The following is a 16,900-nucleotide window of genomic DNA, read 5'->3' as shown; positions in this document are numbered from 1 at the left end:
ATGTGCCAGACATGGTTTGGACCACAGCTGTGGTAAACACGCCTTCACAGCCTGTTTCTTGACCTCAGATCGACACCTTCACCATCCAGTAACTGTGGTAATATTCAAACTGTTTCTCTGTCTGTCACAATTCCATGTAACCAACATTTTTTGGTGCATCCACCTGTAGCCATGGCACTTGCCAGATGTTTGCAGTTGCTGTTCAATGAAAGTAACCACCTCAGCCACATCAGTTTTGTTCTTTCTATGCCAGAGTTGCTTCTTGCTTAAAATCCTTTCAAGGGTGCGTTTACTTAGTACAGGCGTCTGTTGACGCCTTCAAAAGGCAACTTAAGACCTATTTATTTGTTCAGGTTTTTTCTTAAATTGTCTTAGGGCTGCTATGATTGTCACTGAGCTGCCTTGGCCTTTTAAACTTATACTTTTATGTACTTCTTAACTGTGTGTATCTATTGTACATGTAAAGCGCTTTGTGACCCTGGTCTGTGAAAGGCGCTGTACAAATAAAGATTACTTACTTACTTACTTACAATCCCATGTGAATCAGCAAGCAAATTAAGCATTTCATTTGTTGTAAAGACACGTTTAAAGTGGTCCTCAATGTACTCACAATCCATTTATGTGTCAATCTTCCCACATCAAAGAGCTGCTACTTGAACTGCTGTGTGAAAATATCTCATAATTTTGACTTAGTATTTCTAAAAAAAAAATTATGAAGTGGCGGAAACGGACTTCCATACATCTCCGCTAAGCTGCCTCCAAGAGGTTCGCAAAAGTGCCGTTCAAAACAGTTTGAAGAATACTTCCTCGTACTCGGTAAACTACGGTGGCCGACACGTGCAAACGCGTTGCAAACGTCAAAACAAATCCAACAGTAAAACGCTGCAAGAGAAAAATGGGGCAATCACAAGAACGACCGACGCAAACGCCAAAACAAATGCAAGAGAGAAAAACACAACGGAAGTTCGCCAGGCTACTAGGGTTCCTCGACCTTTGTGGGATAGGCCCTATCCAATAGGGGATCGACTATGGAACATCGACCATAGTAACGAAGGAGAAGAAAGTCAAAAGGTACGTTGTTCTTTATGAGTTTATGCCAAGTGTTTAAAAAAAGACATAAAGGACAACGTATCTTTATACTTTCTTCTCCTTCGTTACTCCTCCAATCTCCCTTAGTCAATCCCATAACCCAAAGGTCGAGACCCCCTAGTGGCCTGGCTAACTTCCGTTGTGTTCTGAGTGAATTTGCAGCGTTTCTCTCTTGCATGTGTTTTGAAGTTTCAACACGTTTCTCTCTTGTAGTCGTTTTGCCGTTTGCGTCGCCTGTGCTCCGGTCGTTTTTGGGATTGCCGCAATTTTCTCTTGCAGCGTTTTACTGTTGGAATTGTTTTGCCATTTGCAACACATTTGCACGTGTCGGCCACCGTAGTAAACACTTCAGGCTATTGCAATAAGCACAAATAAATGCTGGTCATACTCTTTCTCACTTAAGATAAAATCCAAGGGTATTACTGGGCTTATTTTCAGAGTGAAAGGGCTTTAAAGCAGAACTCGTTAAGTTGAATAGAATAACTGCCAAATTTGCTGAAACCATGACTGAACCAAGATAATTATACATCAAAAAATAAGTAAGAGTTATCCAGTGAGAACAGCCAGTAAAAGCCAAAAGTAGTCTCTCGTTGTCTCTAATCTCCAACTGCCGTTTTGTTTGTTACTGTGGACAGCCTCCTGTGCAGGGAGGGGATTCGGAGTCACAGCTAAAGCAAAACAGAGAGATAACAAACGTTAAGTTGTATTTGTTCACATTTTCAAGCTAAGTTCACATTTCTCTTGAAGTCATGAGCTTCTGCTGTGAGATAGATTTAGTTACCTTTTTGACCAGCTCATTTTAACTTGGTTTCAAAGATATCTTACTGTTTGAACCTTAAAGACAATGTTAATAAGCTCAACTATTTCCTATAATTTTAACTTACTTCTTTAAAGTAATATCATACACCTCGCATGATATATCATCATACCTTGGAATCTATCTATAGATGGAGGATGTATCGGCCAGTAAGAGAAAGCCTACACTTTAAGATATACTAATAAAAATGTAGTTTAACAATAAACTCTTTCTGTAAAATCAGATTAATTTAAAACCATTTATTCAGGCTACCATGACATTGATAAATACAAATGCATATGTTTCAGGGCACCAAAATAACACTGAGTTGAAGATGACACGACGCCTGCCGCACGATTTTATCACATGCGCAGCAGAGATCTGTGCGAAGAAAGGTAGGCTACACGCTTTTTTTTTTTCAAAATGAAAATAACACCGTTTATCTCTGCAATTCGCAGAGACAGTCATCGTTAGTTGGTGAATAATGTTGAAATCATATACACAACAAAAAAAGTTTTGCACAAAACTTGGCGCAACATTAATTTAAAGACAAAAAAAACCCGGACAAAATACTCTGTACACAAACAAGTATTGCTATCTACATTCTCTACGCTTTGGATCTATTCACATGTGTCAAATGTTCCAACTCTCAGACTACCTCACTGACAATTACTACATTTGAAAAAACAAAAAAACAAAACAGTATTTCAATGTTCCTTACAAGAATTTTGAGAAAGTGAATCCAGTGAAGGATACTCTCATCTTTCAACTTCTACTTTATATTGTAAACCTAACATTTCCACATTGCACACAACAGTGAGCGCGTCTGCTAGTTTGGTTGTTGAAACAGAAAAGAGGGAAGGATGATGGCACCGCTACATTACCGATGAAACATGCTTCTATGATGGAAAAGTAAGAAGTGTGAAGAAATATGCAGTTTGATTACAGTGAGACTTTTTTTTTTTACAGCACATGTACGTCCGAGTGCAGAAATAAATAGAAGAGATCGCGTGAGCAACTGGCATGGAATTTCCTTTTCTACCAAGTACTTCAGCCCCAAAGTGCCAAAAACAACAACAAACCCCCAAAATGAAAAGAAAAAGGAAACACAACAACAGGAAAAATCAAAACACGCCAGTTGGGACATGGCGAGGCTCCACAAAACACAAACGGTGAAGGAACGCACGACAGGATAAAACAAACGAGAAAAGATTCCACATACAACACTGTAACCAAATGAGAAAAACGTTTAATAACAAACCCCCACAAAGTTTCAACAGAAGAAAAACACGACATTTTAGTAAACAACATTTCACAAAACACAAGCGTGTCCCTCGAGTTTTGTGAGATGTTCCGAGTTTGGTTTTGTCGTGTTGTATTACTCGTCTTGCCCGTTTTGTTGTCGTGTTCTGCAAAATACCGTCCCGCCTTTAACTTGGTTGTAGTGACTCACTAAATGCTTTTTTTTGTTTCCAGTAGTTTAGCCTTTTTTCATTTTGTTGCGTTAAAACTTTGCGTTCTCTGAGACGCTGCCTTACGTATCTTGTTATGTTCTTTTCAAATGTTTTTCTGGAGCACTGCCGTGTTTTCCAGTTTGTCGCTGGGTTTTTCACCTCAAGGCCACGGCAGTTAAGAATTTCTATTTGGGTAACATCCGCACTGGATATGAAGTTTGGCCAACCACGCCATACAGCATCCTTCATTAGGAGTGCTTGTCATCTGTACTTTGTATGACTGATGTGATTGTAAACAGTGTGAAAATGTTACCTTACATGAGCTCATAAAGGCCCTGTTGCTTTCCTGGAATAGACCACTTTTTTAGTTAAAAAGTAACATTCAAATGAGAGGACAATCTAATACTATACTAATGTATTTCTTATCCTAAAACAGCTGCAGCAGTCACTATCAGTAATGTTTCCGTCTCCCTTTTGCCCCTTTTCAATCACTTTTACTTGACAGCATTTTAATGGCATTTTAAATGAACTTCCCCTTTTTCTCAGAAGGAACAACTCCATTTCCAGCTAATACCGAGCCAAGTTCACTTTTCACACAGAAAATGTAAGATAAGATAACGGCATTGCAAAGTACTATCATGTGCATTATCAGCTGAAACCACAGTTTATAAATGGCAGTCATAACATGTTTGCTTCACTTTGTGTTGTGATCGTCAGAGCAAGCCAACTGCTTGTGTGTGAGTGACATATCACAGCCATCTGGTCACTGTGCCTCATGCAAGAAGGAGAAATATTGCCAAAAAAACTACTCCCCAAACCCACATCCTGGTTTTACTGTACATCCACAGTGCAGCTTTGTAGTTGAGATGAGAGCAGGAAATGAGGGTCTGTAACTGCTTTGAAGGGTATTGGTTTAGAGGAAGGTGTGCGTTTCAGTTTCTGCAGCTGCCAGCTCTCTGTGTCAGACCTCTGGGATGTGATTGCGTCTATTGCGGCTCTTCCTCCGGTCCAGCAGGGGCTTCAGTTTGGCCAGGTCCCCCCTCAGGGGTCCAGGCGGCTGTGGCTGCTGCAGATGTCTCTGCTGCAGGTTCTGGAACTCCCTCCTCTCTTTGCAGTACTGCTGTACAGCCAGACTCTCTGCAGGGCTGAAGGCTGCCAACAGGACCTTAGGGTGCAAAGAGCTGGCCCATGCCCAAGGCGACTGCTGTTTGTCCGTCAGCACGCTCACCATGGCCTCACTGAGCACGTGCAGACGGATTTTGGCGACGGTGCGTTTGAAGCCATTCTCTGTTGTAAGGCAGTAATAAAGGCCCTGATCAGACAGCTGGACGGAGCGGATGAGGAGACCGTGTTCGGTGGAGAGGACACGGTCACTCAGCTTTACCTGCAGAAATTCAAAGGCATGAACACAGACTGAAGAATTGGCTGAATGACTAAATGTAATTCTGAATTATGTCAAATCCTTTGCAGATGTCCAATTTAAACAGCTGGGCCTTCAACACAAAGCATCTCAGATTATTAAGAACTATTGTATACATAGTGACTCAAATGTTGATCTTTTATGACAGATACTCAAAACAAAAGGTAATAGACAAGCATATTTTTCCAAAAGTATTACATTATTTCATGCTCTTTAACTGTAAATAGTTTTATTCAAAGAAGATGGAGAGCTTGTGCAGGGCAGCAAGCTTTTCTGCAAATTTTCTGCAATACAACCTGAAATCTCAAGTAGGGATGGCATTGTGTAAGCATTGTGTTCTGTCTTCATTATCAATACTGTTTATCCCTTCAGTTCTTTAATGGCACTCTAACTTCTTATTTCATCTAAAGCAGGAAAAAGCTAAACAAATTGAGAACATCCATCCATCTATTGTCTTTACCCGCCTAATCCAAGTCAGGTGCTGGTTCATCACAGGGCCACACAGAGAAACAACCATCCACGCTCACACTCACCCCGAGGGTCAGTTTAGAGACACAAATGAACCGAACATGTATGTTTTTGGGTGGAAGCCAGATTACCCGGAGTGAACCCACGCATACACAGAGAGAACGTGCAAACTCCCCACATAAGGGCCCCAGCCGGGATTCCAACCTGGAACCCTCTTGCTGTGAGACAAAGGTGCAAAACACCACACCAGCGTGAAGCCCCACATGTAGAACAGAGCTATAATTTCTGGGATTTCTCACAGATTTCACTCCCAAAATATGATAAATAAATCAAATATTTAGAAATTCCTCGTGAAGGCCTGAAAAGTGGATCATATCACTGCAGTTCTGAGGTGTCTTTGCTGGCTTCCTGTCCACAAAGTTAATTTTTAACATACTGTTGGTGGAATATAAAATTGTTATCTGGTATGTTATGACCCTCCCAGGTATCTCAGGCCGTCTGGAACAGGTCTGCTTTCTGTCTGCGGAGGTAAAACTAAACTTGGAGCAGCTACTTTCAGTTTCTGCAAAACGTATGTGAGACAAACTCTCAGAGAACTCTCAGAGAACTGCAGGTCTGCAGCAACTGCAACTTCTTTTAAATGAAAGTTTTTTTCTGTTTGCTACACCTTTCATTCATTTGAAGGACTTCCACTGCGGTGTACTTTTTATTTTCTTTCTCGTGTTTTTATTGTATGTATTGTTTTTGATACATTTAGTTTTAATGCCCTTTATGCTTCATGTAAAGCACTATAAATCATGTTGTTGTAAAATTGTCCTCTCATGAAGAACCTGGTATTAAATGTTCATTACTCTGGCTGTTTTCCCCAGAGGTGAGACCAAAATCCACAAAAGATGTGTCTTTATAAGCGCTCTCTTTACAGGCTTTATTTAATCTTTCACAGCCTTTTATCGGACTCCCACCATTTAAGGGGTGTCAAATACTTGTAAAATGTTCCCCCACAGTGAATGTAGTCATTAGCCAGGGCCCATATTATGTCTGATCTGTATCGTGCCTAATAATGAAGCTCCCATGCCAATAAGCCGTCACTTTGTCAGTCCTCAGGCGATACAAGTCCTGATAACGTATATGAACTCTCTGGTTTGTCACAATATGTTTGATGAATAAGCAAACATTGGAGCTACCCCCTAAGAATAAGAAAAAGGACATTTCAGCAGGTACATCTTGAAGGATTTTCATTGTGTCCTTGGTTCTACATTATCTTATCATAAATTATAGATCAAGCGAGGCGTGTTGACCTGCTAAGATGTCAGACTGACCTCTTTCCTCCTATCATTGTCCCTCTGAATGAGCCAGCGAATAGATGCCTGAGGAGACTTTGGAAGACACTCCAGAAAAGTGGTGTTGTTTTTCACACCGTACTGCATCATCTCCACTGCGTTCCTGTAAGCTGACACACACACACACACACACACACACACACACGCTCAGAGTCAAATGAGCCACATCAGACGTCACTTGGTGACAGACCAAAAACCCACAGATGGTCTCAAATCTGTCTCAAGTCTATGTAGTGACAGTGAAATGTGTACAAAAAGCTCAGTCTCACACAAGCAGCACAACTCAACCACCCAGACTTCAGTTTAAGCAGTATAGCCTTTAATGCCTCAAACTAACTCACTTTCCCGTTGTGTAATTTTTGTGTAATTTAAATGGTTTATCACTCGGCCAGATGTATGACATGGTTGTGACTAATTAGTGGTAATGGCCATATGGCTGGCTCCCCAAGCTCATGTTAATTTAGAGATGTAAACTGTTCACAGTATGAAAGACTCCAGGGAACCTTTTCTCTCCTCTCATTAAACTGCACCCTGCTAATGGACTGGATGCATTTCTATGAGGAATTTGTGCAGCACCTGGTCCCACAAATAAGCACAATTAGCGCAGAGCGCAAATGGGAAATACAAACTCTCCGGGATGGTTTTACTGTACTGACAAATCTGTCAATGTCAGGCTAAACGTTACTGAGTCTCCATAGTGACCCGGGAAGTGTACCTTTATCAATATATCTCTAAGTTAATTATTGACTGCTGCATCAGCTGATTTTATATGGCCTTTTGGAAACTCAGTAGAGAAAGTGAACACATAACATTTTCCTCATTATCACCCCATAAATTAGCCATGGCTGGCTCGTTAGCAAATAGTTGGCTGTTTACACATAAAGCAGACACAAAATAAACATAATAAGAATCTAAGTCTAATTTTAGGTATTGTTTCCTCCTTTTAGATTACACTCATGTGTTTAATCAGTTGTTACTGCAAAAGAGATAAAATAAATGAATGAAAATAAAACATACAGCCTTAATTACCTTTTAAATTGAATCCCCTACACTGAGTCAGTGGATTTCCATGCATAATATCCTGTCTCCTGCTTCTCCTGAAACAAGACAAAAAGAGTCATGAATACACCACAGAAATGAAATACAGTCATAACATCCTCCATCCTCTTATGATGAAACTGTGCAAGGAGCTTTGGCTGCCAAAATAAGGGAAAATCTGACCATGTTATTGAACTCGCTGCAGCACAGTCGTACATAACAGCTTGAGGGAAAGAACATGTAAACAGCTGACACATTTCAGACACATTTCCTGTAGAAAAACAGAGACTTGGGCTTTTGTTCCAGGACCAAACTAAACTTGACCCGCGATCGGCTGCATTGTCAAGAGGAACGCAGCTGGTAGAAAGAAACCGCAGAGGTATCAGTTTGGAGGCGAGGTGTTGCTCATTCCTCCTCGTCTGTGTTTCGTCTACGCACATGGACGGAAACAACAACAGCTAAATTTGCAACATGGCTTACACTCTGAGGGATCCTGCTCATGTGATCCTCCAGCCCTCAATCAGTAGACAGCTCTTTCTATTCTTGTTTAACAGATGAAACGTCAGCTGCCGTCCTCTTTTTGGTACACCGAAAGCTTTTATATTTGTTGTTTAACTGAACTGAACATGCTGGTTGTCTTTTGGAAACTCAATATATCCTAAGATCACAAATAGAACGCAAGTGAATACAGTGGTATGTGCTGTATGGTATTAAGAAATCTGTCCTATGCTTATGTTGATTTAAGACTTGTTAGAGTTCTGAAAAGCTGCTTCCATTAATGAGACATCTAATCAGCCAATGTCAACACTTAGAAACATTTTGCAAACTTGCAAAGTCTTTTGTGTGCTGCCAAAAGAGAAATCCTTGGTGTACACTAAATAATTCACTGCATTAAGACTGCCAAAAAAACTGAAGCTGCAAACCCCAACACTGCTCATCCTTGTGTACCTTTTCCCGGTGGGATAGAAGCGGGAGCAGCTCAGTCCGTCCCAGGCGCAGTAGGGGTCTCTGGCAAGGCAGCAGTCAGCGCAAGCTGAGCCATAGGCATGACAACGGTGCAGGGAGACCTGAGAGACCCCGAACTCTGAGCTGACGTACAGCTGTTGCTGCAAAGCAAACAGTTCAAATGTCAGCCCCCTGTTTGTCTTAATAAGTGGCCGGTTGACAGGAAAATGAGGCAGAGTGCCGGAACAATTATGGGTTATTATTTCCTTGACCTTGGGGCCGGCTTATTGTGCACAGGCGATTTCTTTTTCATGCACTGCGTGGTGGCCATAGACGATGAATAACTTACAACTTCACCAAATATATGAGGGACAGTGTTCGGAATACTTACTTTTTTGGAGGATATTCTTAAGTTTGTAACTGGAGCCTGGTTCTGAGAAAACAAAACAACACAAACCAAGTTTAGAGTTTTTTACATAGCGGATACAATAATGATGTTCTGGGAAATATACAGGTAATAAAAGTACAATGCAAAAGTCTTAAGCCAACTGTCATTTCCTTAAATATTGTTAGGAAAACAGCTATTTACTGACACCTGATATTATAAATAGAAATAAAGTACATAAGCTAAATCAGAATTTGCACAAATCTTACAAATTTTATTGTAATGTATTTCAGTAGTCTTCAGGAATAGTTCTCCAGGCTTCTTGAAAGAACATCCAAAAGCTCTTTGGATGTCTGCTGCCTTTCCTTCCATTTTCTGCAACGATGATACCACACTGCTTCAATAATGTTGCGGTCCAGGCTCTGGGGAGGATTCATCCCTCCCTAAGACGTGTTGCCACTGGTTTTTACTCCAGTTCTTGTATAATTTAGCATACCTCAGCCTTTTCTCCGTTCTCTTTCTTAAGAATGGATTTTTGACAGCCATTCTTCCATGGAAACCATTTCTGATGAGGCTTCAGTGAACAGTAGATGGATGAACTGTAGGGCCAGATGCAATCACTCAGTTCCTGTGTCCAGTCTTTCCGGGATTTTTTTTCTATTCCTTCAGGACATCACTTTCAGATAGTGTTAATTTCACATGGACAATCTTTTAGGCGTGTAACTTCCTCTTTTTTCTTTAAGGACACACTGCATACCATGCTGAGATATTCCATGTTTCAAACTAAAAGATCTTTAGGAGTTTCAATGCTGGGGCAATAATTCCATTTCAAATATGTTGAACTCTGTTGACTTTGGCATATTTTTATGATGCAAACAAAGAAATGGGAGCAAATGACTTGTTTTTGCGACAGGGTACTGCTATAAAGTGCCTAAAGATACTTTGCTAAGTTGTCTGTTATGTGTAGACACAATGCTGGTTCATCTCTTGAGTTAGATGTCTCGTTTATGCTTGAATAATTCACGGTTCACTCTTAAATGGCTTCACAGACAAACAAACAACAAAAATTACAAAAAAAAAAGGAGAAAAGAAACATTCTTTAAAATGATCAGGTGCAAGAATAGAACTAGAATATAACTCATTAAGAAAAGTGGTTGGTGTCTAAAGAAAGAATTGAAAAGAGCTATTGCTCAAGACCACTTTCTGGCACCTTGGATAAAAAACGTGATATATGTATCTGTACATTGCTAGGTTAGCTCAACTTAACTCAGCACAAAGACAGTTAATATGTAAACAGCCAGTTTCACACATGAAGGTGAGAGTCAGTTGAATAGCACCTCTATAGCTCAGTAATAATAACCTATTTTCAATTAGTTTTATTTGCACTTAACCAGTTTCAAAGCATCACATTGTGGCTTTGTTGCTACTTTCAGCTAACATTTTGCTAGCTCTAGCCTCGTGTACAGATGTGAGAGTATCAATGATGTCATCTACCCATTTACAAAAATGTCAGTAAAGTAAAGGTGAAAAAAAAATAAAACAAAATGACTCAGATCAGTTTTGCCAGACTGTCTAGAAAAATCCCCTCTATGCGACTGCTGAAGTCTGGGTGGAATAGAAGATGAAAGAAATCAGGGCCTTTACAAGTGATCACAGGTTGATCACATTTTTCCAGCAAGAAAAGAAAACACGTGCACAGGTTCACTCAGGCCAACAACCAGACTCTTCTGGTATTCTAGCATGTTTCCCATCACTTTGTGCTGCACTACATCAATCTCTTAAGTGGCACCCTGCTTTTTTCTGCCTGCCCTCGGCCTTTGTGTTGTGGCCAAGCTCACCCTCCTCCTCGCTGCCTTTGATTTTAGGAAAGTAAGAGGATTAAAGTGTAAGATGAAAAAAGGCAGAAGGGAGCAGACCTTAAACACTTCCAGCTCCTCCAGGATCAGATCTTCATGCAGGGATTGATTGCTTGGCAGCACAATCACCTTCTGTATTGTACCTTTGTCTAGGGCAAAAAGAGAAGACATAGGACGCATGCATTTAACAACAGATATGGCACAACAATAAACAGCCAGAGAACAACTGTTAACCATGTTTGCTATTGAATTAGGAATGATAGCATGCCATGCTTCCACAGCAAAATAAACTGTGGGAAGTGTGGGAATGGAATCTTTTCAGCGGACACCAGGGAGGTCAAGGACCACAAAAAGGGCAAAATACAACATCGCCATCATCAACTCGGCTGTTTTGTCCCAGGGGTTGGAGGAGGAGTTACAGCACAAGCTCCTGCGAAAGCCTGATAAGAGCGCCTCCCTCATCCTTGAGACAAAGCCCCATTTCAGGAGCAGATATGGTAAGACAGCACTGGCTTCTCTTCAAGAATCCAAGCAGGAGTAACAGACAGGAGAGGCTGCTCGATAAACAGAAGCAGCTGCATGAGAGACTCCCAGAGCAGTTTGCTGAATACAAATCCGCCCATAAGCATATGCACAAGCACAAATGCACGTTTTAAACTGCATACAAATACACCTAACTTGGTCTTATGAGCATAGGAACAGACATTTAGGTATTGCAGGAGTACACAGCATATCAGTGTTTAAATGTCTCCTTCCCTCATTTAATTTCATTAACAGCTTAGCTGGATTGATTCTGCAGGCCCAGCCTGTACATGCTCGCCAGACCCTCTTGAGGTACACTGAAGTAAAGAAAACAAGCCTAAATGGCATGTGTTTGAGTCTCTGTACTTTGTTTCTATGCTCATTTTGAGATGCTCTATAGAGGTTCTGCATGCGGTAGAATTTATTACTGTCTTTCGCTTTTTCAGTTTGTGTCCATCTGTGTTAATCTAGCAAATCTTACTTGTTGATTTGTTCCTCCTTCTTATCGTTTTCGTCTTTGTGGTGGCTTTTAATGTCTCAACATTGTTTTATGTCATTTATAGTTTATTTGCAGTTATTTTCATCCTGGTTATTTGAGTATGTGGAATGCATTTTACCCTCTTTGTAATTTTAAGCCAGGTTTGTATTTAGTCATCATCCTCCATTTGTCTTTTCATCTTAGTTTAGAGTAATTCTGTATCTGTTTTGAGTCATTTTGAGTCTCTCTATAGCTGTGGTGTGAGATTTTGTCTCTTTGTAGTTGTTTAGTCTCTGCAGCGATTTTAATTCATTTTGTAGATATTTTCAAATGTAATTGGGACCTGATTTGAGCCATTATGTAACAGCTCAGAGTAATCAGAAAGATGTTTTGAGCGATTTTGTGTCTCTGTACTTTTTTGTCGTCTTTCTTTTTTTGTCAGTATGAATAATTTCAGCTTCCTTCATGGTATTTTGAGTCATTCTGTGTCTACCAAGTCTCTTTGTGACCTTTTACAGTAATTTTGTACTTGTTTCACTTTTTCTCCTTTTCTTTTTTTTCTGTCATTTTTGGAATATTTCTATTTGTGTGAGGTATTTCAAATTTGTTCTGGTGGTTTGAAGAACTAATAGGAAACTTTGAGTCAGTCAACTCATGAGTTTCTGGACCAGGGGCCCCTTTCCACCACAAACCTTTTTGTTATCCATGGTTGACATAATTCAAAAAGCAAATACATGAAAGTTTCCCAGTGGTTACATAAGACTAGTTAACACTATAACATAGTGCCTACGCATTGAATTTTCATTGAAAGGTGTATTGTTGCTGATATGAAGCCAATATGTCTATCTCAGCATGGACAGGATTAAATAATCAGAACACGCTGTGCCAAGCTGATCTACCTGCCCAGCTGCAACATCCGTTATCTGCTGTAATTTCCTTTATCTTTTTTTCTGATAACTAGCTATAGCAACAGGACTCCACTCAGCAATAATTAACTCATGAAAGACCTCAGTGACGACCCAGATTGAAAAAGACTGAATAAGTCTCAACATTTTTAGGATAAACCCATCTTTTCACTCCCATCTTTATTATGACAAAGATGGGACCTTCTTGTCAAAAGAGTATTTTTCCACACATCTAATGCGGTCTTAGTTGTCAGCATGAATGTGATATTTTTTCCATCCCAGCAGGGCCCAACACACCAGTGTTCTTGTTAGGAAATGCAGTGGATTCCTACCTGTGCCCAGGAAGAGCACTTGGTAGTTGCCGTCAGCAGCCATGACTTGGTCCACAGCCACTGATGTGTATTTATAGTCAGCGTTGGTGCGAACCACCAGGGGCCTCCTCCCCACAGGGTAGATCGGGTTAAACATGACGGGATGGTTCCGTACAAAGTTCACCACGTCGTCTGGGAACTCTTTTGTTGTGTGCATGTCAGGTGTGAAGGCTCCACCGGGACACTGTAGAGACAGAGAGTGTGTATTGTGCAAAAGGAAACTCATTCTCAAGTTCACACATATTTCACAACTTTTGTTTTCATCTTAATTCAACAATAGGTGACGAGAGAAACAGAGAATCGTGTTTAAAGTCCTGCCATATATAACTCTTACACAACTGTTAGGGATGGATAGTTTTAGAATGTTTGTGTAATACAAATCAATGCTGGTAAGGGTTAGGGTTGGGATTCCTTAGAAGCTAATAAGCAAAGCACGTTTTCAATCTAATGTCTTTTTGAAAGCACCCCCCTAAAATTATGCATCGCTTGATACTTTTATTTTTGGTTTGAGATGAATACAATTTCTTAACTTGATGTGGCATTTACTAGAAAAAGCTCACACTATCTGACAATACATTTTAATGAATTCATTTATGACTTCATTGACTGTTCTTCAGTGGATGACTGAGAGCAGCAGTGTCTGGTATTCTAAGGTTTTTGCAATCTTTCAAAATTTTCCATGTTTTTTTCTTGTTTAATCTCACTGAATCTTGCTTTTAAATCGTCTGAAGATATGTAGTTTGTTTTTATCATAAATGTACAACTTTAATATGAGAGACTCATATTTTAAACTGATCACTTCGCACACTGCTACTCCCCTCCCGTTTCTGCCGTTTTTATTTTTCTACCCACAGTGGCCCTTATACTTGATTTGTATATACTTTCATTTTGATGAGTGTAAATGTGTTAACTGATTGTATTTATGTTAAGCTGATTGCAATTCAATGTGTATGACTGTGCATTTTCTATGTCTTTTCTCTTCGCTCCATACTCATTTTTATCTTTGGATATGTATATGAAACTTGTAATTCTTTTAGAATCATACATTGGAAAAAAAAAAAAAAAATGAATATGGCTTTATTCCTCAAGAGTGCACTTACAGTTCCTGGTCTTGGATAGGGGATGCGTCCCTGGAACGCCACCCACTGAAAGTTGGGCCCCTCTCTGTGAGCGAAGGGGCCGTTAAAGACGGTGAGGATGTCTGCCATGTTGTACATACACACTGCTGAGCCTTTAAACACGGAGCTGAGGAAATAAAAAACACACACTGAATGAAACGACCACCATTGGAACCTACACTGTGCCCAACAAAAATATTCTGCAGTTGTTTCTTATGATCACAGCATGATGGTGTACAAGACATGCAGCCAGAGAGGAAGTGCTGTCACAAGCCAGTAAGGACAGGTCATCTATTTCCTCTTCAGCATATGCGATGTGGTTTGGTTTGGATATTTTAAACCACACAGCTTAACACATAAAATATGCTTTGCTGGGAAATGGAACAAAAGCATATTGTGCACAGCAGAGACAGAGGAACAATATTGAGCTCAGAGACTCCAATGGACCTGACTGTTTGGGTTGGCTGTGTTTTCTGAGCCAGGATACACTTCTGTAGACTTTCTATGATTCCAAGGCAACAAGTGAATTGGGCATTTGTGGCAGCATCACCTTGAGTCACACAGACAAACTCAATAAAAGTCCAAAACAGATGGATCAAGTGACCATTTCTATAAACCTCTAAATTTGCTTCAGAGCACTTCAGTCAGTGTTCAGTGATGGTCTTCAGTTACCTCAGAGGTTTATACAGTACGCGGTAAACCTGTCTTTCCTGAGTTTATGTAAAAAATAATCAGATTAAGTTCATATTTTGACAGCACAAATTTGAAAATGGGCTCAAATGTCCGTGTTTCCATTACACACAGATGCCTTGAAGTTTGTGATATATTGTCCTTACTAGACCCCTTGCTTATTTGGAACCATTTTTTAATCAAACTGGTTAAGAAGTATCCAGGTAATTTGTGTAGATTCTCAGCTGTTCAAGTCATTGTAATCCTAACTGGAAACAAAACAAGCCATTAAAAAAGATTTCTAGAAATGAATTCTACATTTGAACTGAAACAGAATCCATATGCGTATCTATGGTTACATCAAGATTTGAGCTTAAAGCTTTTTTTTTAGGTTTTATATTATTATTATTTTTATTTAGTTTGAAATGACAGCTTTTAATCTAAAATCTTGTCTTTAAAGATGACATCAGATTTGGCTCAGACTAGCTTCCACACAGGTAAAGAATCAGGGTTTGAGTCCATCTATATGAAAATGTAACACTGAAATTCTATCTGCACTCAAAGATCCTTCAGATAACTCATCCGAGTAAAGATTTCTTGTCATACTAACAACACGGCTGATCAACCAGGATGCTGTAATTGATGATATGTGATATCTCTATGTAATAGGCATTTTCCTTCCTACTCATATTCAGTCAGGGATTAACCACTGAAGCCTGGAAAACTGTTACAGTTGGCTTTATCAGCCTTACCTTGTGGATGTGAAAACTCCAAACACCAACAGACCCTTGGGTTGATCGGTTTCAAGCAAAAACACAGTTTCTGCAAATGGAAAACACATGTGTACACGTGGACAAATACCTTTCAAAAAGTCATGAGTGCATGAATTAATAAGCGTGCTTGTTGACAGATGTGAGGCTGGTGACCTAGATAAAAAAAGCAGGTCTTAAAAAAGCTGTGCGCGGATCTTTGAAGTTTTTGAAGCGTAAAGCACTGGGCAAATATGCTCATAAATGAACACTAGGTCACCAAAAGCAACAGAGGAATTGTTATGAAACATGACATGGGACTCAAATCCTAATCCAGACCAAACACAAGAAGTTCCGCGCTTTGTTTATGGAAAAAGCAACCGCTAGAAATCTTGGAACATAAATTGCAAGCTTTCAAAAAATTAGGATGTCTTTGGTTCTTGGCAATATCCTTCCTAAACTTGTTTGAACTCTTCTCATGGACATCCATAATAAAATCTAAAGCTGAGAGAGGGGACACGACTAATAGAAAAAGTATGTAAAATGAGTTTCCTCTACACACCAAGTTCGTCAAAGTGGGTTTCTGTGCCATCCTCCTCCAGCACTGAGCACACCATCCTGGCTTTCAGGAAGGTGGTCCACTTATTCACGAGGCTGCGTTGCCCTCCTATATCATTCTGCAGACAAAAGCCACACATAGCAACTCAAACCCCGAAACATACAGTGTTGATTCATTCAGACACACACAAAGTAACTTACAGGACACACTCTGGCAACCATGGTGTGGATATTTTTAGTGTTTCCACTGTTATCCGTTAGCCTCTCTCGGAAGAAAAAATACAATTTGGCGTCGTTTGGGTCCGTTCCGTCCGGTATCAGGTGGGCATCAATGAAAATTGGCTCTGAATGAGAAAAGAGAAGCTGAGGGGATTTTGATTTCCACATTTATTTAAAGAGGTATCATCTTATTTTTGTGAATTAAACAATAATACTGCATTCAAATGTCTGTTTGCTCACCACTGAGCCACTTGGAGTTGTGCTGGTCTGTCCGCACTGCATTTCTCTTAGTCAGGCTCCTGAAGATGGCAGCATCCGTCCCCATGAAGTCAATGTACATGCCTGAGAACAGCTCCTGATCTGAAAGCATACATCAAAACACACATCAACAATATCCTTACACATTCTAGAGCCTCAAAGAAAAAAGGCCAAAACACAAAAGAAAATATGTATTCGGATAATATGGATGAATGTTGTGTTGTTTATTTCAAACTTATTTACTAAACATGAGCTTTTACTG

The 16,900-nt window shown here is 40.0% G+C and overlaps 1 protein-coding gene across 2 annotated transcripts in view; it reads right to left on the bottom strand.

Moving 5' to 3' along the window:
• Positions 1–2,130: 2,130 nt before the first annotated feature.
• The window catches only part of sema3c (sema domain, immunoglobulin domain (Ig), short basic domain, secreted, (semaphorin) 3C), a 47,759-nt gene continuing 32,989 nt past the window's right edge, over positions 2,131–16,900 (bottom strand). For both annotated transcript variants that reach the window (XM_075471586.1, XM_075471587.1), the window contains exons 7-18: positions 16,621–16,740; positions 16,363–16,505; positions 16,166–16,280; positions 15,607–15,676; positions 14,168–14,312; positions 13,029–13,251; positions 10,852–10,940; positions 8,942–8,983; positions 8,554–8,711; positions 7,597–7,664; positions 6,547–6,677; positions 2,131–4,723 (exon numbers count right to left, since the gene is read on the bottom strand). In XM_075471586.1, coding sequence (XP_075327701.1) covers positions 4,301–4,723; positions 6,547–6,677; positions 7,597–7,664; positions 8,554–8,711; positions 8,942–8,983; positions 10,852–10,940; positions 13,029–13,251; positions 14,168–14,312; positions 15,607–15,676; positions 16,166–16,280; positions 16,363–16,505; positions 16,621–16,740 — 1,727 coding nt within the window. In that variant the 3' untranslated portion in view covers positions 2,131–4,300. The remainder of the gene's footprint in view (positions 4,724–6,546; positions 6,678–7,596; positions 7,665–8,553; positions 8,712–8,941; positions 8,984–10,851; positions 10,941–13,028; positions 13,252–14,167; positions 14,313–15,606; positions 15,677–16,165; positions 16,281–16,362; positions 16,506–16,620; positions 16,741–16,900) is intronic.

The sequence above is a fragment of the Odontesthes bonariensis genome, chromosome 8, assembly GCF_027942865.1.
Source record: "Odontesthes bonariensis isolate fOdoBon6 chromosome 8, fOdoBon6.hap1, whole genome shotgun sequence".
NCBI lineage: Eukaryota > Metazoa > Chordata > Actinopteri > Atheriniformes > Atherinopsidae > Odontesthes > Odontesthes bonariensis.
This window is presented reverse-complemented; position numbering and strand designations above follow the sequence as displayed.